Source organism: Carettochelys insculpta, chromosome 1 (assembly GCF_033958435.1).
Source record: "Carettochelys insculpta isolate YL-2023 chromosome 1, ASM3395843v1, whole genome shotgun sequence".
Classification (NCBI taxonomy): Eukaryota; Metazoa; Chordata; order Testudines; family Carettochelyidae; genus Carettochelys; species Carettochelys insculpta.
Window position 1 is genome coordinate 33,278,591 of NC_134137.1, and position 24,402 is coordinate 33,302,992.

At 43.0% G+C, this 24,402-nt stretch overlaps 1 protein-coding gene across 2 annotated transcripts in view; it reads left to right on the top strand.

Annotated features, from left to right (window-relative positions):
* Nucleotides 1-24,402, top strand: part of CEP57 (centrosomal protein 57) — a 35,917-nt gene that overhangs the window by 7,747 nt on the left and 3,768 nt on the right. The window contains exons 2-9 of one of the 2 annotated variants that reach the window (XM_074984395.1): nt 4,742-4,898; nt 8,609-8,788; nt 13,935-14,056; nt 15,398-15,514; nt 19,379-19,456; nt 21,565-21,669; nt 21,834-21,914; nt 23,817-24,061. In XM_074984395.1, the coding sequence (XP_074840496.1) occupies nt 4,742-4,898; nt 8,609-8,788; nt 13,935-14,056; nt 15,398-15,514; nt 19,379-19,456; nt 21,565-21,669; nt 21,834-21,914; nt 23,817-24,061 (1,085 nt within the window). The remainder of the gene's footprint in view (nt 1-4,741; nt 4,899-8,608; nt 8,789-13,934; nt 14,057-15,397; nt 15,515-19,378; nt 19,457-21,564; nt 21,670-21,833; nt 21,915-23,816; nt 24,062-24,402) is intronic. The other variant, XM_074984396.1, reaches the window with a different exon arrangement.

Consider the following 24,402-nt stretch of genomic DNA (forward strand, 5'->3'; position numbering starts at 1 on the left):
TAGATGCAGCGAGAGTGGATCTGTGCTGTTTGAGACAGTTACTCAAATATGCATAATGTTTTCAGCAGCCTAGAATGATAGTTCTATGCAGGGCTTGGTACTCTGCTCCAGGGTGGGTTGTAAACATTCAGGAGCCATGAAGTGATCTACTGACCTGGAAAGCTCCCTGGGGAGGGATTTGGCAGACTCAGTGGAGGAAGGCCAGGTTGTCCTGTAATACAGCCTCATATGGTCTTTGAGGAATTTGTTGTTCTTCCTATCTGAGCCTGCCTTTGTCTTCTGCATCGGTGCTTGTGTTGCTGTCTCTCTTAGTCTGACACAAGGTGTCAGAAAATTAAGGTGGTTCACATAAGGGGAGCAAGGATCCATTTGTAAGAGCATGTCAATGGCAGAGGCCAGTGCAGAACGGTGGTTATGCCCATGTCCTTGACTCCTGGTCCCATGACTTGGGATTCTGCTGCCATTTAGCAGGCTTTGGTGTTCATGAGACTTTATGGTCAAATCAGGATGGCTGGTCTTTTTCATTGCCTGAACCATTGGTTTAATGAGGCAGTGGTCTGTCTAGGATAGTTTGATGTTGTTTGTGTTGATATCTAGGCTGTTGTCATCTGCAACATCAGACTCCACCAACTTTTCACATTCATGCCGGGATCCAAATTCAAAATGTCATGAATCATCTCTGACTCCACTTCCCTCCTTTCTCTTTTTCCAGCACCTTTCTTCTCTTGCTGCTTTTATGACAGCTTAATATGCTTACTATCTGAAAGGACCCTCTTTGCCTGTCTTGTATGTTCTCCTTTCTTTATAAACTCTTCTAACTTTTGTACATCCTGTGCAGATCTAATCTAAAAAAGGTTTAGATTATAAGCAGACTTTCCCTTGCTTATTTGTGTTGAACCTCCCTAGTGAGGTACACTCTCGTCTGGCAACATAGGTAAGCTGGCATGATTTTAATTACCTGAATGTCCACGTATCGTGAGTTGTGGCCAAGTTTCCTGTGGTCCCATGTAGTTTGTTTACAGCTACCAGTCTTGGCTCTCAGTAGTGTGTGCAGTTCTTTAGCTGTAATTTACCCATGAATGTCTGCTAAGAGCCCAATAAGCAGTGAAAGTGTTGGTAATGCTGCTAGACAATACTGACCTCCCATAGTATCGCAAATTCTTTCATTTGGCACCAATCACATCCCAAGGGTGCCGCACTAGATGGGTTCTTTTTCTCCTGTTAAGTCTAAGAGTGTATTATGTATGCTTTGAGTGTTCTAGACCACTGTCTCCTTTTGCACCCTTGTAGGATCCCCTGTGTAGCTGCTTTATGTTCTAATACCGATATATTTAAACCACTCCCAGTGAGTGATGATCTCCTGTTGACATAATGCTGTCCACACCCAGAATTTTGTTGGTGAAACTTAGAGCAGGTCTCTACTAGACCCGAAAGTCGATTTCAGATTTGCAATTCTAGTTACAGAAATTGCTATAGTAGAAACTGACTTATTTCTCCTGTCAACCTCCCTTACTCTCCATAGCAAGGAATACAGGGGTTGATCAACTTTACACATCTTTACCATACGTGCAAAATTGAACTCTGGAAGATCTTTGCAGACATGCAGATGAGCCTTAGTTGCCCAGGAGGGCAATAACCAGAAAAGGGAGCAGAAGAGGTGGTGGATGAATATGATCCATTAGTTCAATTGGATTAGGGTTTTCATGGTCACTTTTGTACATTTCAGGCTGCTTTTCCTGAAATGTTACATGCACAGAGGGTTCTTCTCATAAAAGTTCCAAAATCAGAAACAAAAATTGGTTTAATTCTTTTCATAAAAATATTTTTCAATCTCATGGTGCTTTGTGTGGGGTAGGGGGCCAGAAGTTGTCATGGTGTTTGATTTGGTGAGGTTGGCCATGCTGCGATTTATTGGGGTAATGTCTTAGTTCTGCTGTATAAGCTGTTCTTGAACCTTTTAAAATTCAAATATACAAGTCTTTGTGAAGCTCCTTATTTTTCAGTAAATTATAGAACATCTGGAACAGTTCAGTCCTGTCTGTGGAGTAGCATATGAAACTGTTCCTTGGTCACATTCATAAGTAAAATGTGCTTGACAGCATGATGTTAGTTAGGCTGTGGCAAGAAATGTTTATCTGAACTATACAGTGGTGAATACCTCAAGCTGGGTGTTGTCAACATTGATCCGAAGTGGATGGCTGTATTAACTCTCCATTGCAATATTCAAACAGATATTCTGAATGAGCACGACTTGTAGACAGATTGTTCTCAAGGGAAACACAAATAAGTGAAGGGTGCAAATATTTATTTTGTTTTGTGGACTTTAGTCTCAAAGTGTCTAAACAGACTGTTTGCAAAGAAAAATTATGCATATTGGTGGCTGTCACTTCAGCAAATAAAGAAAACTGCAGTTAATTATATGTCCATAGGCTTTTCATGCAGACATGTTTTTCTGAATCCTGAAAACATTTTAAATATATTCTGGCTGCCTGTAGGCACCCAGATTCTTCCCTTCATTTGGGGGAGTAAAGTGATAGAAGTTTGAATGCTGCAGTGCTAGGGCAGTATAGTGAATGGAATTCTGATTTGTATTTTAGAGTAAGCCGCTGCTTTTGGGTGGATTGCTGAGCACCTTCCCAGTGGCAAATAAAAATTGGCTATTGTCTTTGGTCTGAGATCAGTCTTGCTGCTGTAAATGTTGGTCAAAGGCATGTTTCTGTATGCTTCATATTTGTTTCATTATTTGATTCTATTTGCCCAGCCCACAGCCAGTTTTAACCTTATGTGAAGCCACTAATTTGTAATCCTAAGCAAAGCATTGTTCCTATGGGGTAGAGGAAAATCACACCCTTGGATAACATTACTGTATCAGCCAAAGTTTCTAATGTAGACCAGGCCTTACACATCCCTCAGCTTTACATACCTTTGATTTTGTAAGTCAAGTGTATAAAGTCAAGGCTGTGTATACAGTCTGATCTATTCTAGTAACTTTTTGCCAATGTATCTTGTTTCAGTTGGGAATCGAATCTGTGGTTGCACTAGTATGGTTTGCTGGTATAGCTAGACCAGTGAATCCTTTATAGTGTAGACGATGTCTGTTTTTGCAGAATCTGTGTCCAAATTACTGATCTGCATAAAATAGTTAAACACTTACCTAACTGGTCGAAAGGAGAAGTCTTGATATGTGGTCTGAAAATTATACTCCATGTAATCAGTGCTTAGCGCAATGGTTGCAGTTTATGCGAGGGAGCCCAATATTGCTCACACGGATGGTTCTGAACCTGTATTGGCTGTATGGGGAAGCTTTTCAAAATTGTTCCTAGCATCACCCAGTTATCCGTAAACTTCAACTGGTCCACCTGTTCACCTCAGTGAGATGTTGCTCTCAAGCCTTAAGGATTATTTAAATAGTAACACTTTTGTAGTTTAAAAAAAATTTTTTTTTTAAATATTCAGCTGGAATCAAGGTACTAAATAAGTCTTTGCTCTACACCCTTTATTATCCATGTTGAAACACTTTGTTTTTAAAGTGGGATGGGATTCTGTGTGGCACTGGAGTATTATCTGTTCATTCACTTGTGGACTTCTTTAAATCTTTCTGTTCTGATTTTCTGCTCTTTGAATGGAATTTTCACCCTTGGTGCATGTCTGATGCTGTGACACAGAGAAAGCTGTCAAGTTCCTATATTTAATCTTTTCTGCTACCCTCTACCTCCTCTTCTCTGAACAAACATCAGAAAACCAACAAGGGTTTGGCATTTGCAAAACTGAAATACCAGGACTGGCAAGTGGCTTTTTTTTTTTTCCCTTCCCATTTGTTACATCATTTGTAAAATAAACATTCAGTGGAAAATTATAGGAGCCAAAGCACTAAATTTATCTGATATTCGGACAAGTCACGCTTCTGTTAATTTTAAATTCTGTGGTGGTAATATTTACTGCAGGGTACACCAGTTATAAATACAACTATTTTTGTCTCATAAAAGAAAGAAAACTACATTTTTAAAGACATTTACACAAAAACAGAGCACAAGCTATGAGCCTAGCATAGGCCATTGTAGAGGTATTTATATAGTTTGTCTTCTCTTATACAGTAGAGGTATTTATACAGTTTGCCTTCCTGAAGGATTACAAGATTACCTGCACAACTCCTAGAGGGCTCTCCTCCTTATCAAACAAAGTGGTGTTCTTTTAAGGAACAATTTAAGCCTGGATGTTGACCACAAGGGAGAAGAACAAAATAACTTTTTTCCATTTACATAAGATACTATTTTTATAGTATCAGAGGGGTAGCCATGTCAGTCTCGTAGATGCAACTGACGAAGTGGGTCTTTGTCCACAAAAGCTTATGTGCCAAAACATCTGTTAGTCTATAAGGTGCCAGAGGACTTCTTGTTGTTTTTAACAGGAAGAGTGAAGCTTGAGATTGTGGGGTAGGAAATGTGGCCTCTGCAATGTGAATTATATTATTAACCTCTTGCCATGCTTATGAAAATCAACAGGCATCTGAGTACTCCATCAGTAATTAGGAGGAGCTGGGGAGGACAAATGTGTGCTATAGCTGGAGTAATTTACCAGCTCCCTTCCCAGGCTCTTCCAAGGACACCTGTTAGCCTCTCCCCATACATGTGTAGCAGAGCCTGATGACATAATAAGTACCATGTATATCTGATTCTCCCTGCTTGTTGCAATTAGTGACTGGAAAATGAGGGTTGTGAGTAAAAATTGTTTCATTTTTCAGGATGCGCTACGAGGAAGTTGCAAGTCAGCATCAGTCACAGATGGACTCTCTACAGTGTCATTTGTAGATTATCCAAAGTACAAGCCCTTCATTAATTCTGATTTGCAGCGCTCCCCTGAGAAACCAGTAATTCCATATCCGGAAAGTAACAGCAGAGGTAATATTTCCAGCCAGATAAAGCCTGGCAAGCTTACAAATTTCTACAGCATCTTTTGCCATGGGTTTTAGGTATAGAATATGCCCACAGAGGGCTGTAATCTCATTGTCTCCCCTGCCTTTCTAATCTCTGTTTCAGGTTGTTCCTCTTCCCTTAGTTCCTTCCCTCCTAACAGTTCCATTATGGATCTGTCCGAGGGTATTCCTGCTCCTGGGGAAAGGTCTAATCAAAGAGGTCCTTTTATTTGGCTCTAAATGCTATTTAGTTCAGCTCAGATCAATATTCACACCATAGCTGGAGTTCCATAGCCAAGAGCGCTCTACCTCTGTGCTTAAAAGTCTGATCTTGACCAGTCAAGCTGCACTGAGAATGAGGTGTGTGATTCCATAGATGGATGGGGAGCTGGCTAATGACCTTCTGAAGTAGCATGACATGTTCCTTCCTCCCCAATTTCCGCAGTGACTGAGGCTTTAATTTAAGCTCAGAAGTGAGTTTGAAGGAGAGGGGAGGTGCTCAGTGTGGGGGATGGAGCAGTGTACAAAAGGTAGAAGGGGTAGAATTGCCAAGGGACCATTTAGAGGACCCAGAAAAACACTGTACATGAGGGATCAGGATATAAAATGAGAGCAGAGTTGTGTGGAGGGTGGATTTATGGAGCACTTGAGCATCCTGGGGGGAAGACTGGAGGAAAGGGAAGGATTAATCTGAACCTCAACCATGGGATTCCGGCTCCAGATCAGGGTTCAGCAACCTTTCTGAGGTGGAGTGCTGAAATTTGACCTTTTGACCTCTGATACGGCCTGAGTGCCATTGATAGTTTTTGAAGTCACGAGTAGCCCCACTTACAAATACCGTTTAGGTGGTGGTGGTTGGTAGCACTAGCTGCTCTTCTGTTAATCCACAGGCAGCGTGGCTTTAAACAACCTCCTAGGTGCATGGGGGAAGAGGGGCAAGGCTGAGCTCCTGCCTCATGTGCTGATTAAAATTGGCTCATGTGGCCACTCTTGACACCTGTGTTAGGGGTTGCTGACCTCTCCTCTAGATTATAAAGGGCATATGTGTTTGGAGTGGCTGTTGTAATGTAGTCTGTCTGGGGGAAGGCTGTCTTTAATGGCCCATATCGTAAACATCGTATATATGGAGATACACATCTCATAGAACTGGAAGGGACCTCGGGGTCATCAAGTCCAGTCCCCTGTCCTTTTGGCAGGGCCAAGCACCCTCCCTGATTCTTTCTTTTTCAGATCTATTTGTTGTAGACCCCCTAAATGGCCTCCTCAAGATTGAGTTTACAACCCTGGGTTTAGTAGGCCAATGTGCAAGCCACTGAGCTATTCCTCCTCCCAAAATCCTAAGAGTACCTCTTCAACATAGCATGCACTCTGTCACATAAACTGTTCTCTGTTCTGATAGTGCTGTTGATGCACAATTAACTGTGGCTGAAAGAGGACTATTTGGTGGTGCAGGAAGAGCGCCCCTGCTAATATTGAAGTTGTATTTGTTCTTGGTTGTCATACATTGTGTAGTGGTAAACAGAAGCCACAGTATGCATCTCATAGTAATCCTTTCTGGTTTTCATTCTCCAATGCCAAAGATCCGTTAACTCCAAAACATTGACATGGAAAATACTCTAGTAATTTGGCACAGCTGTGAGAGTGTTCTTAATTCAAAAACCACGCGGTAAGTGTGATCTGTACAATAATTTAAAACAAACAGAAATCCTGTTGTCATGGGAATGGAGCCATATTGTTTGAAATCCTGTCTACCTGCCTAGGAGCTCATCTGAGTATTTAGCTACTTTCCACTGGCTGTTTGTATCCATACAGTGAACCCTTGATTTAATGGCTTAATGGGTGGAGGTGTGTTTGTTTATTCCCTAATACCCATTAAATGTGAGGGTTTACTGCACACCCACCCCCGAAAGACTCTCCCAACCCCATCCAATGGCAACTCACCAGAGCCGCCACGTATGGCCTGGAGGAGGCACTGGAGCTGCCATGCACTCCTCCCACCAGCGATGGGGTGCGTGCGCAAGTGCGGTCTGCCCACCTACGCGCCTCACCCCTGATGGGAGGAGCACATGGCTGCTCCCCATCTGCCAGAGCCGCCCCTCATCTGCAGCAGCAGTAAATCCCTTAACATGCTTCTGTTTGTGGGGCGGGAACAATGGTGGGCTGGTGGATGTCCATTGTTCCCAAAGTCTGCTAAATCAGGGTCTGTAAAATTGAGGTTTTACTCTACTTTCAAATGCTATGGTTTCTATAGCAGTAATAGATAAAAATATACACCCATGCACTTAATAATGTTCTTTTTTATATTATGAACTAGCCACATTAAGGGTCGCAGGTTTTGATCCTTCTACCATACTGCAACTCCATGTTTGACATCTTTGCCTCAGAATTTGCCCCCTATACTGCAGTATTTGTTCTTTCCTTTTTGTGATCTTATAACAAAATGTCAGTACTTACCCTTGCATGCATTAATCTTTTCAATAAACACACTTTTTTTGTTTTCTTTCAGTGTGGGTTTTAATATGGAGGTATCAAATTAACATAAATTCAACAGAAGTAATCTCAGGTGGTTTCTGTATAAATATGTGCTCCTTTAATGGGAGAAAAGATGTGGATACCTTTTGCAGAATTGGAGCCTTGATCACACAATACAGTGGAGATTCCCAATACCTCAGATGATTAGCATATGAGTTAATCTGAAAACGATGTGATTTCTTTTTTGTAGTAGTTAACATCTAAAGATCGTGTAGAATTATTGGTTGTTAAAGAGGCATTTGAGCTAAGAAAAAAGTATAAGTGAAATGGGACAGGAGTTACAAATGCAAGGGACAAAAGGGGGGGGAAAAAGGAGGCAAATCAGAAATGGTACAGATACAGAGAGATACCAAAGTGGCCCAAAGAAGGGCAGTTTAGGAAGACAGTAGAACAACACTGGAGAAGAGGTCCTGTAAGCCTCCCAGCTTTTTGTGAGGATTCACAGAGTAAACTGATACTCTGGTTAAATCTGTAGCCAAACAGAAATGGTAGTAGGTAATTGTGTGTATATTCTGTTTAGCACCTTATTACTGCTTTAGTGCCAGCCTTCTTCTGCCTGCCTGACAGAGTTTGAGATGCAGTGGGCAAGCCTGTTACTGATCATGTTTTAAAGGCATGTAACTATTGTGGCTGAGTGCTAGCTCTGCTTGTCCAGTTTGTGTTAAGGGCAGTTGGAGCTGAAGGAGGGAGGGGGGACCAACATGGCTCAGCAAAAATAGCTAGTGACTCTTGTAATTTTGTTCAGGTACAAAATCAGCTTGCGGGCAAAAGGGCTCAGCTGTAGGGGCGGGGGTGCTTGTGGAAGTTGCCCCAAACCTCTAATTGGCTTTAAAACTGATTGACTGAAATATCTCGGTTCATACCAACAGTCTGGTTTCCCTAGTGTCTCAGGCAATTTAAAACTCTCTTCAGCTGAAACAATTTTAAAATCGGTTAGGACTGGGGTGGTGGGGGTGGGGTGAAGGAATTTCCCCTCTGTCGACCAGACTCGCAAGACAAGAGTTGTTGCATAGCCATAGCATGTGGCAGGGGTGTGGGAGGATGGAGTGGTTGCCACAAGTATTCAGTGGTTTCTTTTTAAATGTGTTAACAAGTGCCAATCTGAGACACCATCTCCTAGGGGCATGTACCAAAGATATCTAATTGCATTTTGTTCAATCACAGCAATATTTTCTGCTCTGAAGAATCTTCAGGAGAAGATTCGCAAGCTAGAGCTGGAACGGATTCAGGCAGAGGAAAATGTGGAACACTTGAGTAAAGAAACGTCTGACTATAAGAAAGTACTAAATGAGCAAATACAGCAGAGGGAGCTCTCCAAGACTGCAATGTCCAAGCAAAACCAAGGTTTGGTCACGTGAAGTCTTTGCGTTTTCATAGTGTGATAACAATACCACCTGTACCTAAGTTGGCTGATTCGCTTTAATATATTATGTGGGAACGTTCTACCAAGAATTCACTGTTTTGTGCCAATAGAAACTTTAGGCCTTGTCTGCACTTAAAATGCAATGGAAGCACTGCTGCAACACTACAACTTCATAGGCATGTCCTACGTACCCTGACGGGAGGGGTTTTCCCACATAGGTACCCACTTCCCCTAGAAGTGGTAGCTACGTAGATGGATGAATTCTTCCATTTCCCTAGTGCTGTCTGCTCGGGGATTTAAGTAATCTTAACTGTGTTGCTCAGGAATGCAGATTTTTCACACTCCCACTGACTTACTTTTCTAGTGTAGACCACGCTTTAAAGATTTTCCATACAAGGAAACTGACTGAAACAGCTATTGCTAAATGAATTACCTGGAATAGCTCCCTATGTTGACACTGATTCTAGAATGTGTCCATATAAGGAGTTACTCTAGAATAGCTATTGAACTTTAAATTTACACCCTATGTAGACATCCCCTTAGATTAGATCTTGACTATGCTGGGAAAAGTTGCAGACCTTTTAATGCACTATTAGAGATGTGCAAAGACTGCCAACGATGGAAGTTACAATGCAGAGTGAGAAATGCTTCAGAATGTTTTCATTTTGTTTTGAGTGTAGCCTTGTACAATGTTCAGCAGGATTGGAGTGAGCCCTGATGCAATTGGGGGTGAAGGGGTGAAGCACTCCCTGGAAAATAAATGGAATAATTCCAGGTGCACCCAAATAAAGCTAGTGGTCTGTGATATTAAGCAACAGTTCTTCTGTCTTATTTGTCATTGAGCAGGATTTGTGTGCTTCTGATTACTTGACTAGTTGTAGAGACTGTACATTATGAATGAGAATTCATAGCCTTTTGAGCAATTAGCAGCAGGATTTTTCAGGTGAAGTGACCAGACTGATTTCCTCAGAGTTGGAATAGATCTGCTAGTTGCATCACTGAATTATAGTTGTTTTGAATATACTTGTTGTTGGGTTGTTTTTCCTTTATTTTTAAAATCACTGCTTACTTTTTCTGCCATGCTGCAGAGGAGGGAGTGACAGATTAGTTTGCACAAAAGCTTCCTGAAGACTTTAGTCTCTGGTAGAGCCCTGAGTGGAACTGTTTTTTACAATCTCATTCCCATATCACTTTGCTGTACCCCCTCACTTCCACCAGCTCTTGTATTGTTTCTTAATTTTTATCCCTTTTCCGTGTGAAGGAGGCTTAGATCTTGCAAGAGAGAGAGATTTCTTTCTGGCTAGAAAAGAAAAGGTTACTCACCATTGAAACTGTTCTTCGAGACATGTTGCTCATATCTAGTCATGTTAGATGTGTGCATGCTGCATGCACGATTGTCAGAAAGTTTAACCCTAGCTGTTACCTGTCGGGTCAACTGTGAAGCCTCCTGGATTGGTGCCGATGTGAAGCGCTGTATGTGACCCTGCTGAACCAAATGTATCTTAGTTCCTTCTTGCTGACTACTCTGGCGGGGGCGGGGGGGGGGGAGAAGGAGGGTGGGTTCTGAAGAGATATAAACAACTCATCTCGAAGAACGACAGTTGCAACAGTGAGTATCTCTCCCCCCCCCACCCTTTTTTTTTCCTCCTTTGAGTGTTTGCCCATATTTAGGCAATTCACAAGCCCAACTCAGGAGGGAGGGGTCAGAGTCAATGCATGGCTGACTTAAGGACAATGGCCCTGAAGGCTGTGTCCTGTCTGGATTGCTACACAATAGCAATAGTGAGACACAAAGGTGTGTACAAAAGACAATGTTGCAGCTCAGCAGATCCCCTGGAGAGGAACATGAGCCAAGAAGGCTGTTGAAGAGGCCTGAGCTCCCATAGAGTTGCTGTAAAAGACAGCGGGGTAGCCTTAGCGAGGTCATAGAATGTTTGTGTGTATGATATGACCAAGAAAACAATGTGCTGCAATGAAACTGGAAGCTCTTACATATGATTAGCAACAGCCACAAGAGCTGCAAGATCTTGTGGAAGGGCTTAGGGTGTTCAATATAGAAGGCAAGCACCTGCCTTTATATCTAGAGAGTGTAGTTGCTGCTGTCATGGGGAGCTGTGAGCTTTAGGGTAGAAAAGAGGAAGGAAAATGTCCTGGCTAGTATGAAGGCCAGAGACCACTTTCAGGAGGAAAGGTGGGTGAGGGCAGAGTTGGACCTTGTCCTTATGGAATACCATGTGTGGGAGCTCCGACATGAGGGGTCAGAGCTCAGACACCCTTGTAGCAGAGGTGATGGCCCCCAGGAAGGCCACTTTCCAGGAGAGGTAAAGGAGGAAGCATGTGGCCAAAGGTTCGAGGAGTGGGGTGGCATAAGCACCTGGAGCATTAGAACTGGTGGCTGGGCCAGCGGGTGGAGGTGGTGGATGCTCTTGAGAGAGCACCCTACCACAAGGTGTGCAAAAACAGAGCACCCACCCCTCCTGCATGGAAGACAAGATGGCCACCAGTTGAGCCTTGAGGAAAGAGGCAAGATCCTGCAACTTCAGGGAAACAAGGTAGTCCAGCACCTGCAAGGCAGAGGTAGACCCAGGTAAGAAGTGGTGCTGATGACACCAACAGGAGAAGCACGTTCACTTAGCTAAGTGTGAGTGCCATGTAGATGGCTTGCAGCTGCTGAGCAGGACCTGCCAGGACGTGAAGGGAGCAAAGGTCAAAGGGGACAGAGGTGACGATGGTCCTATGTGATGAGGTTCAGAAGCAGGGGAAGCCAAATGGACAGAAGCACTGGGTGCTCTCAATGTGGGATAGAATTCCTCTGCTGACCACGTTGCCTGACTGACAGGATGCCCCAGATGGGCTCCCCAGCCCAAGGTGGACACATCTATAACCAGAGATCTAGTAGATTGCTGTGTGTGGGGAAGGGAATGTGGACCATCATGTTCTGGGGATTTAGGCACCAATGGAGGGCACTGGAAACATGTTGTGGCAACATGATGACTATGTCCATGCCATCCCAGCTGGGGCAGTACACAGATGTACCATGCCTGGAAGGGACTTAGGTGCAGCCTGGCAAACAGGACCACATATGTGCATGCTGCCATGTGGCCCAGCCCGCAGAGGCACATCCTGTCCATGATGACTGGAAATTCAGACAGGGAGTGTAGAAGCTGGGTGAGAGCATGCAAGCAATGGTGAGGAAGAATTGCCCTCACCCAGAGAGCAGCGAGAACCACTCCAATGAACTCTCTGCATAGTCAGGATCCATGAGGACTCTGCCTGATTGAGCAAGAGTTCCAGCCTGTCCAGAGTTTCTCTGAAAGCCACTTGCCCCTCCACCTGGAGGAACGAACAGCTCCCCAGGAATCAGTTACCTGTATACAGGGAGACTTGAAAGCCACTGTGGGAGAGAGAGGCTGCCACCACCACCACCACCACCACCATGCATTTGGTGAACACCCTCGGGGCCATGGAGAGCCCAAACGAAGGGCTGTAAACTAAAGTTGCAGGTGGCCTATAGTAATGTGGAGATAGCACCGATAGGAAGGCTGGATTGCAATATATAAATGTACAACCTTTACACTGAGAGGGGTTACCAGTCCCCAGCTCCAGGGAAGGAACGATGATATCTAGGAAAACCATATGGAACTTGGGGAAACAATGAACTTATTGACTTCCTTGGGGTCCAGGATAGGCCACAGCCGCCCCCTATCCCCTTGCCTTTGGACTAGGAAATAAAACACTCAGCTCCTTGTACTGAGGAGGAGCCTCTTCTGCTATCCCCAGTGCTAAGAGCAATTGTACCTCTTAGAGGAGGAACTGCTTGTGAGAGGGTTTCCTGAAGAGGATGGGCTGGGGTGTGGTGGGGAGAGGCAGGAAGGCGGAGAAGAACAAAAAGGGATGGCATTAGCCCCACGTGACCGTTATTTTGGACCAGTGGGTCCTCAAGACAGCCAGCCAGTCTGAGAGGAATGGGCAGAGCCTGTTGAGGAACGGGAGGGAAAGATCCATTAGCATTTGTACTCTGATCTCGAGTGTGCCATTAACAGGAATGCTTAGCCTCAGAGCCGGGCTTGGACTGGCTCCGGTTGACCCCATGCTGCAGACGGAAGGGCTTATGGTGGGAGTAGCAGGACTTGTGGTTGTAGAAGTCTGGGTGCTCACGAGGTCAGAAGGGCCTTGGTTAGGGCTGTGGCTTAAAATGTCTTTTGCTGTGTAGCTGGTGAGTGCATGCCCAAGGATGACATGCTATTCCTGGAGTCCTTGAGGTTATGCAGGCAGGACCTGGTCTGTTCCACGAACAGCCACGTGCCATTGAAAGTGAGGTCTTGGATAGTTTGTTGGACTTCTAGTGGGAGACCAGATACCTGTAACTAGGCCACTGGATGCATGGCAGTGCCTGAAGCAATAGCAATAGCTATGTCTAAAGAAGCCTGAAGACAGGTGTAGGACACTTTTACCTTCTCGCAGGATGGCATAACACTCCTGCAAGTCCTTGGGGAGTGAGTCCTAAAATTTAAGGAGAGAGGCCCAATAGTCATAGTTGTAATGGCTCAGGATAGCCAGCTGATTAGCCACCCTGTGCACCATGCTCCCCATTGAATACACCTTTCTCCCAAATAGGTCCAGGAGCTTAGCATCCTTGGATTGCAGGGTTGGAGCTTCCACCCCAAGCAGTGGGAGGGATGGACGCCGGAGTTTGCCAAGTGGTGCGGGGGCGGGGGACGACAAAGTGGCCTTGTTAAATGGGAGGGCCATATGCAAAGGATCCTCTGATATGAGGATGACTACTGTGGGGGCATCTGATTCGGTGACCTCCACGGAAAGGTTGAGGCTGGTAGCCACCCAATTAAGGAGGTCCTAGAGTACCCAGAACTCCATGGATTGGGGACCCAAAAAGGAGGTACCTGCCACTGTCTCATCCAGAGAGGAACTGGAAGAGGCCATTGGGGTCACAGTCTTTGCTGAAACTCCTGGCTGTTCAGGTGAATGATTGGTGTGGAAGGATTTTTAAACTGAGCTGTTTGGAGCAGCAGAGACTGCTACTTTGTTTTGGAGCAGCACCTAGCATATTGGCAATGCTAGAGGAAATGAATGACTGATTTCACATTGCCACTTTCTCTAACATCTTAGAAATGGCTTCTCAGCTTGCAGCAGCTGAATCTCGTTGCAGACTTCTAGAGAAGCAGCTGGAATACATGAAGAATATGATAAAGCATGCAGAAAATGAAAAGACAAATGTCTTGGAAAAACAGGTATGTTCAGCTATTCATGTTCATCTGCTGGTTGTATTAGAGAAGTTAATGAATGAAGTCATGACGAGGAGTAATTTTAATCCTGGCACCTTGAAATGTGTCTCTTTATGCTGCTTTAACTGGTCTTTAAAGAATAGCCTTCTCAGCTCATATCTGCCAGTTTTAGTTCAACACTTAAGACTTGCTCTTACTGAGGTCAGTAGATGTGTTCCCATTGTACAATGCTGAACCAATGCATCTTGAATATGTTAATTCTCGCTCATAACAGATGGGAACGGAGCAATGTTTCCCAAACTCTGTTCCATGCAACGCTGTTGTTCCACATGTGAACAGGTGTTCCATGAAAAACTTTCAATGCTAGCAATATTTTTCTTTCTAAAATATTAAATAAGAAATTGTGTATCAAAATACTATTAGACTGTTAATTATGAGGTTGTAGATATTTATAACACCATCATAATAGTATAGTTAGGTGACTTGTGCCAAAACAGAGATACAAAAATACTCTTCCCATTTAAATATAAAAACTATCAAATGTTACTTATTTTTATTTTCCAGTAGATTTCTATAAAAATAACAAGTTTATAAAACCACAAAATATGTTTTTCCACACCTAATTTGGCTTTTGTGTTTCTTTTTTTTAATAAAAATGCTTTTAAGCTCTAAGGGAGGACAGTACTTTTTTGAACAATATTATCTTTCTGCTTTTCTACAAAAGAATGACACTAACCAACTTTCTTCTGTTATATTTGTTTGGTGTTTGTGCTTAATTTTTAATTTTTTTTTACTTTTAGGGTGCTAACTGTCCTCCTTTCAGAAGGACATTAGTTGGTCATTCAGATGCTTTTTCTCTCATTTGTTCTTTGTAAGATAAAATATCTAAAAAATCTCTTTTAAATCACCTTTTGAGCATTATGTGCATCAATTTTTCGGTATAAAACCTCCCCCTGCCCTGGACCAGCATGAATGTGTTCTGTCAATATATTCCAAGCCCAAAAGTGCTCCGTGGACAAATTAATCTGGGAAACGCTGATCTAGAGCAATGCTTGGCCCTGTCTGCAAACCTGCCACTCCCTCATATCTCCCATGAGCCCTGGGTGAGAAACAGTGATCTGGGGGAAACTAATTAACCAAGGGAATGCCATGCCGCCACATGCACTTTATAAAGAATTCATTCCTCTTCTTAGATGTTTACATTGTTCAAATAATTGCTGAGATTTAATCTGGCTTCCTCACACAATATGCTGTGTCTGCATGTTCTCATACTTAAGGTTTGGATGTTTGTGGGGGCTTTGGTGTGTGGTGCATTTCTACCAGGTTTTTTTGCTTTTCTCTTTGTAGGTCACGTTAGAGAGAGACCGACTCCTAGGTCAATCTCATGTTCAGTCTAAATTGGAAAAGCTGGATATGCTGGAACAGGAGTACACCAGACTAACAGCAATGCAGTCTCTAGCAGAGGTCTGTCATTCCTCTTGCACACTGCGTCAGATTTGTCTTGCTCTTGAGTCTTGAGCATGCTTTTGTCATCTGTCCAAAGATGACTAATACTTGAACATGCTTCCTGTAGGAAATTCTGGTATTAACATTTTTGTCCCATATAGGACAACATTTTTCTTTCTTAAAAGAACAAGTTCTGGAAATTTATTGCAACATTTTTCTATCTAAATGAAAAAAAATTAACATGTCCAAAATTGAGAGGCTTTACTCCAGTGTGTTTAAAAAAAACTTCAAACTCTGCATTTATAGTCATTTCAATATTTTCCCATTGGTAAATGTTGCTTTATAAGTAGGGTGGTATCAAGTTCATGGTCACAAAAAACATTCACAGGCCATGAAATCTGGTCTCTTGTGTGCTATTACCTTGAGCTATAAAGATATTGCAGGGGAAACCAGTATTTCTCAAACTGGGGGTTCTGACCCAAAAGGGAGTTGCAGGGTAGAGATAGCAAGAATTTAGGTGAGCTGTGTTATTGCCATCCTTACTTATATGCTGCCTTCAGAGCTGGGTGGCCAGAGAGCAGTGGCTGGAGGTCAGGCAGCCAGTTCTGTGCTGCTGCTGGTGGGGCACTGCCTTCAGAAGTAACTGGCAATATCATACCATGGTAGCCACACTCCTGTGCTGTTGTGGTGGTGACTGTGCCTTCAGAGCTGGGGCTCCTGGCCAGCAACTGCATCTCCAGCTGCTCTGAAGGTAACTCCATCATAAACAGCATAGAAGTAACCTTTTGAGGGTCATGAAATTTCAGATCGGAAAAGCTGACAGAATGAACTTCACAACTTTAAAATCCTACATCTGTGAAACTGACCTGAATAGACTGCAAATTTGGTTGGGTCTAGTCAGTGAGCAGATGGATATGCTTACTTCCAACACTACATGTACTGTGATGCACCACTATGGTTACCATCTGGCTGGTATTTGACTGGCTGGTCTGGTTTTTTAATGGATTTGCCAGAAAAATATGTTAGGGATTTTTTTTACATGGTTGTAAATAGTTGCGTTATTGTCACAAAACAGTAGGATATCTAATGTTACAAGTCTGCATGTTGCTAAAGATGCTGCAGTGTTCCCACTTCTGTAGTTTAGGTGATAACCAATCAAAACAGTTGAAAATAAAGCATGTGTTGTCGCACCAGTAGGCAAGCGCACCCTGTGCATGAGAGAGAGAGAGGGTTTGTGTCAAGCAAGAAAGGAGAAAGAGATTGTGTAATGCTATCTTAGCTCTGTGTTCTCTCTGCACCCTAGAAGTGGAAGAAGCGGGGGATGTTTGGGAGTTGCCTTTAGATTGGGGTTACAGTGGGATAAACTTGGGGAGCTGTCTGGTTTTTTGTGTTTGAAAGATGATGACTGCATGCATCTCTGACAGAGGCAAATCTTCATTGCATTATAGAAGATGTAGTCCTGTCAGGATTTTGGCACACGAGAGAATTGAGGCTTGAACTACAGTGTCTAGAAGGCAATACGCAAATAGGGAAACCATTTATTTCATGGAGCTATTTGAAAATAAACATTTTGGGTCCGGTCAGTACAACACATTCTGATTCAAGTCCAGGAGACCAGAAGTGAAATGTGTTTTCTTGATGAACTTGGATATTCTGGGGCAAAATCAGATATTTTTCCCCCCCTCTGTGGAAAAATCTGAGTTCTTATAGCAAGTGCATTTTCCAATGCTGCAAGATGTAGCAGTGGAAGATGCTTCTACTACTACTACTGTGTTTTTTTCCATTGGCAAATCATTGCCAGGAAGTTCTAATCAACTCTTAAGACCTTTGTCTACGCTACAGAGCCCTTGGTAGTATAGTATGGTCCCTTGAGGGAGATGCTTTTTTCAGACAACAGTTCTTTTGCCAGAATCACTTCACATCCGTAAACAGCACTAGTGAAGTTGACAGTGACCTTCTTTCTATGAAGATGATTTATTTTAAGGGCAAGTTAGACAAACACTTACCTGTCAGGGACGGTCTAGATAATACTTAGTCCTGCCATAAGTGCAGGGGACAGGACTGGAAGGGACCCCAAAGGGTTCCTTCCAGTCCCATAATTCTATGGTTGTTACACCTAAGGGTAGGTCTACACAGCACAGCTATTTTGAAATAACTATCGTAGCATCTACATGATGCAACTATTTCAAAATAAATTCAAAATAGTGGTTGACTTATTTTGAAATTGGTAAACTTCATTTCATGAGGGCTAGTGCCTATTTTGAAATAGGTGATGTTGGAAGGGAATAGAGCCTATTTTGAAATGTGATAGTGTGTCCAATGGCACTATTTTGAAATTCGTAGGCTCCTATATATGGAGATATAACTTACAGAACTGGAAGGAACCTTCAGAGGTCAGTAAATCCAGTCCTCTGAACTCACAGCAGGACCTATCACCATCCCTGATACTTTTTTTTTTTTTAAATTTATTTGTCCACAACCCTAAATAGCCCCCTCAAGAACTGAGCTCACAGTCCTGGGTTTAGCAGGCCAATGCTCAGACCAATGAGCTATCCCTTTTTCCCCTGTGTTTTGATATAGTTAATTGCTATTTTGAAATGGCATTTTGTGTGTAGTGGCCATATTTTGAAATAAGTTATTTCAGAATAAGGCTGTGGTATAGACATACCATATAATGGGGCTTTGCCAGCATTCCTCCTTTTGTCTTTTTCTGTGATGCTGGGAGTACCTGGCCTAAACCTGAAGAAGAGCTGTATGTCTCAAAGGCTTATCTCTCACCAGCAGAACTTGGTCCAGTAAAAGAGTCTCACTCACACTGAGTGAGAATCTCACTTGTCTTTCTAGTATCCTGGCTACACCAATAGTGCAGGCACAGTAACGTACATAAATGTTAGTGCAAATTTGTAATATTAAAAAAAGCCCTAAGAAATATGCTTTGATGTATATACTCAGAAATTGAAATACAGTGGTGGTTTTTTTCAAGACTAAAGTTTGATTTTTGGATTATATGAGAATGCAGCGTGTGATCTTCAGTTTGAAGGGTTAGGCCGCATTCTAGAACTGTTGGGCCATTTTTACCATTCACCATAAGGTCTGATTTTTTTTATGTTATGTGTCAGGCTCATAGAATCCGTGACTATTTCATTTTAGGGGTAATCTGCAAAGAGGAAAATGTGCTTTGTTTGTTGCTTCTTTGCATTTAAAGAATCTCTGGAAGGATTTTTTTAAGAGTTGTTCTTTCCCCTGGATTTTTATCCTTAGAAATATCAGAAATGTGTAGCCTGGTGGTCTTTGGCTTTGCTGGAAGATCCCTTGGATGTGTCTTATGGGATTTTTGACTTCCTGTCATTAACTTGTCAGGGTGTTCAAAGACTTCCAGTCTTGTAGATTATTATTTGAGTTTCAGATATAAGAATAAAACTCAGGTCTCCATTCTAGTTTGTATGTTATCTGACACAAAAAATGTGCTGGTTCCTTAGGTGTCTCTTTGGCTGAGACATTGGACAAGAACTTATACTTAATATATAAAACCAAAGATGAACCATTTTTAGGTCTTTTGTGTATTTTTAAAGAAAGGCAGTCACCTCATGTTTGTTTTCCTTTTGTAGGTTTCACCCATCAGTCACTTGCTCAGGACAAACAGTAATTAGCGTTTTACTGAAATGAATGGGAAAATCCAGTGTTTTCAATTCTAAACACTGAGGTCTGCTTCACAGTACTTGTAAAAGGCAAATTAGACTAATCAGTTCTGAATCTGAAGGGAGTTTTCACTCTATCTAAAACAATGCATTTAACTATTAGTTTTACTTTTGCTCTAGGACATATTTAAGATTTTAGAAAAAGAAACTACCAGTAATATTTTTCTTATTAAACTTCAATTAGAAAAAAATGAAAGAACTGGAACAGAAGCTCCAAGAGGAGGAACATGCAAGGAAGCTTGTGCAGGAGAAGGCAGCTGAGGTAATCGGCAAGTAATCTTTGGCTTGCCCTCTCCATTACCTGTCAGCTAAGCTCAACGGTGGGGTCTCTAATGTTCAGTGTAATGAAGAACTCATTGCAGTTTGGTTATAGGTGGAATCAGATACCAAATTCAACACTTTCTCTTCCCTCTATTCTTTAGCATGAAAAGGTGGGAGACTTTCTATGGTAGGGCCTGGAACTGGAGAAGGGGGAAACTTATTAATTTCCTCATTCTTGTCAAGAACTTGTCCGGTTTTTGTAATAAAATAAAATTTACCAAAAGGCATGTTTCCTTTAGAGGGATTTCCAGGTAGGATGATGAGGATGCAACTTGCTATTATCAGATCTGGCCAGTGCCCCCAGTTAATTGGATGGCTTTCAACTCCAGCTGATTATTGCCCAGGGAGTTTTCAAAGAATCATACAACACTAGAACTGGTAGAGACCTCAAGAGGTCATCGAGTCCAGTTCCCTGCCCTCTTGGTAGGACCAAACACCATCTTAGATCATCCCTGATAAGTGTTTGTTTCTAGTTCCCTCACCCTAAGCTTCTATTCATTCAAGGCTTCCAGCAGGTCTACTATCCAGTTCTGTTCCAAGGCTTCCTTACATGCTTCTTTCTCAAGCCTTTTCCCCTTGGAAAGATCAGGACTGCTGGCCTTCCTGCAGGCCCACATCATCTCCTCTCCTCCACAGACTGAGGAAAACAGGCTTTTTTTTATAACCAGCCTTCCATTCCCATTGTTCCTAAAGCACAAGTCCCAAAACACATGTGTTTGGTAGAGACCACAGCCCAGGAGTCCACTGAGTTGGCTGTTTGGATCTTTTCAGAAAAGTTGAAAAGAAAATGGTTGCCTTCCTTGACCTTCCTTGAGGTCTTTTGGCCCATTCTCAATCATTTAGGAGAGAAATGTAGGCCTGTCTTAGGATGGATAGAAATTTTTTTTATTGAATTCCAGTTTTTTTCTGTTTTAGTTCCTTGACAGTTAAATTCTATAGACTCCTCCATTAAGGATGATTGTAAAAATGACCTAGTTGCAGGTAACATGTTTGTGTCAGAATCCACACTGCATTTGCTCAGTGTTCAAGAGTGAGCTATATTTTTACATCTAACCTTACACACTTGACTAGCAGGTTACTCAAAGTAAAGCTGGATTCTTTCCTTTTCATGCATCCTTGCAGGCCATAAGCATCCATGACATGAATATTGGTATATTTGAAGGCTATTACAATTGGGTGGTTATAACTAAAAACATGATTTGGCCTGCCTCTTAGTACTGGAACTTGTTAATGGTGATGTGGTGTGAGGGGAAGATCCAGAGTGGCCTTTCAGCTCAGGTTAAGCTTGCAGGGCTGGCAATTTATGTTGGCACAGTTAACAGAATTCCACAATTCTAAGTTAAAATCTCTTGAAAGAAGAACAATGCTTTAAGTAGATCGGGGGGGGGGGGACTGAGTCAACACTTTACAATAACTACGAATGTGTAGAGGACAAAAACCAATACTGCCTACCTGAGGAGGCTATAAACCCTCTCTGGCCAAAGAAATTCTTAGGTGCCAAATGCATCTTCTGCACTATAATAAATAGTCCTCTGTGCTAAAGGAGTAGGAAAGTATTGCTAAATGCCAATGCTGGTGCTTGTTGGGGAGATTTAGAAGCTGAGGGTGTGCCAAATTAACCCTTTGTGGATGCTAGCAGATGGGGAAGGGTGGCTAGAAATAATTGAAGTCCACATCTTAGAACCTTCAAGGGAAAGAATTAAACCTTTTACATGGATCTGTTTGCACAGTGATTGCTCCAAACTTCAACTTTTCCATTAAAATGTGGAATTTATTCAACACAAGTCAAGCACAGTGGAATGAGCAGTGATGTCCACAGAGGTGTGGCATCACTAACTGAATGGGTGGGGATAATTATTGTAGTCAGCAGTGATGTAAAGGAAGTCTGACTGTAATGTTGTTTCAGATTTGTTTTCATGGAGGTAGCTGTCAGTCTCATTATGACTGGTTATTCTTCATTGGGCCAGAATCCATGGTAGCTGTCTAGATCTGATTTTAAATCTTTATTTTTAAAATAATCCTAATTCCCACCATTAACTCCATTCACAGCTTCAGACAGGACTGGAGACTAACCGAATACTCCTGCAGGCAGGAACACCATCAGTTCCTCCAAAGCCAAGGAAATCAAAGAAGAAAGCCAAGCAGCCAGACAAGGTAGCCTGTTGTTGTAAATAGTGTGGGGAGGGAAGGGCAGTGGTGAAGAATGCAGAAAGACACCGATGGGTGGGAGAGAGGGAGTGTAGCTGGCTAGTCCTTACTAAACAGCAGAGGAGGATGGTTTGGAGCATCATTTCTAATGACTGTTTCTCTCTCATTAGAAACGTCCTGTTACAAGCCATTTCCATGCACAACCCCACTATAGGCTGCGTCTGGGTGATGTGCCATTTGTAGCTGGAAAGGTGAGTGGGATTAATTCTGAATGCCTATAAATAGCACGCTTTACAGCATTTTACATTTGCTGTACAAAATTAGTTCAGAAAATAGGGCTCTTGTTCGGTGCTCTCCTGACACCCAGTGGTCAGGCTACTTAACAGTTCTATTTTCCTCTGACTTAAGCTACATCTACACTAAACAAGAAGCCCTGTGGCATCTTATAGACTAACAGATATTTTGGGGCATAAGCTTTCGTGGCCAAAGACCCACTTCATCAGCTGCAACATCTACACTATGATTTAAAATTGATTTTACAGCGCTGGATTTTATAATTTTGAATTTGGCTGTCAGCACCTCCCCACAAAGTTGACTTATTGCTGCCACGCTAAAGTGCCAAACATCGACTGTTGCAGCAGTGCATTGTGGGAACCTATCTCACAGTTCCCTCTGCCCCATAACATTCTGGGTTTTTTCTGCTGGTGTAATATGGGGGTGGGAAAAATGCCCTGCAAGTGGTTGTGGTTATGTCACGTCATGTTCCCACATTGCATTGCTTTCCAGGAGAGGGGAATGCAGGCAAACGGACATTTTTTCAGGAGGAAAGAAGGAAAAGTAGGGAATCCCAGGCAGAGAAAACCAAATAGGCTGGCTTCAGAAGGTATAGTGCACCAGCCAGGGGACTGTCATACTGCCCTTAGATCACCCAGGGACTGTGCCATCTCAACTGGCCCTCCAGTCACTTTTTGCCAGTCTTAAGGGGGCCATTTGATAAGGAATTTGCCAAAGCTTGAAGACAGAAGGATAGAAAAGGTTAGGAAAAAGATTTTTAGCTTCCCACTAACTACACAGAATTGTCCAACATGGGGGATGGGACTTGCAAAATTTCAGCAAGCAGTGGTGCTCAGGCAGGGGGCCAACTCTGTTTGACTGTTACGGGATGCGAGCGTTGGCCTCTGGGGGTGGGCCTTGGGGCCAGTTAAGGGCCAATTAAGATGGCTTCTTCAGTGTTGCTCAGGTGGAGTTGGGGACAAGCCCCCAAAAACCTTAGCTGCTGGGGGAGGACCCCCACAGCAGCAGTAAGCACCCAAAAATCTTTCCCACCTTTTGAAGTCCTCACCATCTGCAGACCAAGACGTGGTGCTGCCTGGCAGCATGGTCCGCACTGAGCAGCAGGCACATCCTTTTATTAGGTCAGGTGCTAGCCATTTGATGTGGTTGGGCACAGGAAAGACCCTGACTGCATGGCGCCTGTGCGGGAGGAGGGGCTGCCCCTGTACAAATGTAGACCTCGGGAAAGAAGTTTTCTGGCCTCTCATACAAGCACGACCCTCCCAACAGCCTAGCTGCCATGTGATGTAGTGGGGCAGGGGCTGGCAGCAGCGATTGAGGGGGGCAGGGGGAAATCCAAGTGCTCAGCTTGCAGAGGTAGAGACAGAACCATGAACTCTGTGTTGAGGCTATTTTTAATAGGTAGATGTGCTCAGTGCGCTGACAGCGAAGAAGTTTCTCAGACTCTCATACAAGCATAACCCCATAGCCATGGGCTTCCTGGTGCCAAACTGGTATTTACAGTGAAGACAGTGGTGCTGTAAAATCAAGCTAACTGCCTCAAATTCAATTTTAAAATGTAGTATAGACATAGCCTCAATTTTCCCTCCAGACTTCCTTGCAGTGTTTTCTTCTGTTTTTCCCTAATGCTTAGCTGGCATGCCCAGAATCTTAATTGGGGTCCCCTGCTCTGACTGCTAGTCAAGCACTTTTCACAAGCACTAATTCACTCACACACAAATCTCTTAAAATAAGTCACTAGTAACAAGTCAAATGAGAATCCACATAATTAGAATTGCTTCTAAATAAAACGTCCTTCAGTATTTCTCTGGCTCTAGGTTAAGAGATCTATTTACATAGATTTCATTTTTGCCCTTCAGTCTACTAGTCCCAGCCATTCTGTTGGAGCCAATGTTCAAAATGTGTTGCATCTAATGAAACAACATTCTAAAGCTCTGTGCAACAATCGTGTGATCAATGATGTTCCACCACCTAAGCCAAATGGCAACTCTTCTCACACCAGCAAAGGCAGAAAGTCGTCTCTTTCGACAGACTCCTCTACATCCCAGGAAGAACTTTCTGAAGTGCTGTTGACTTTGCAGGATGAATTTGGGCAGATGAGTTTGTGAGTCCTGTGATTAAATTATGACTGTGTTATACTGCTAGTGCTTTTGGTCTGGAGTGGAGATTTTGGTTGTGGGGGATGGGGAGGTGGATTGTACAGCCCTTTATTCAAAGATGATGGTGCATGTTTGTGGGCTCGGATGAATCAGAATTTATTCTATCCAATCAGGGCAGCCTCTTCCCCCCCCACCCCCCGTGATGTTGATTAACTTTCAACTTCAGTTACTACATACTCCATAAATTGCATGGCTTTATATTTATGAACAGCAGTTCCAAAGGGCACACTCTGAGTTCATAAAACAGACAAGTGGGGAAATGCGACTACACTTTTCTATGAGGGAT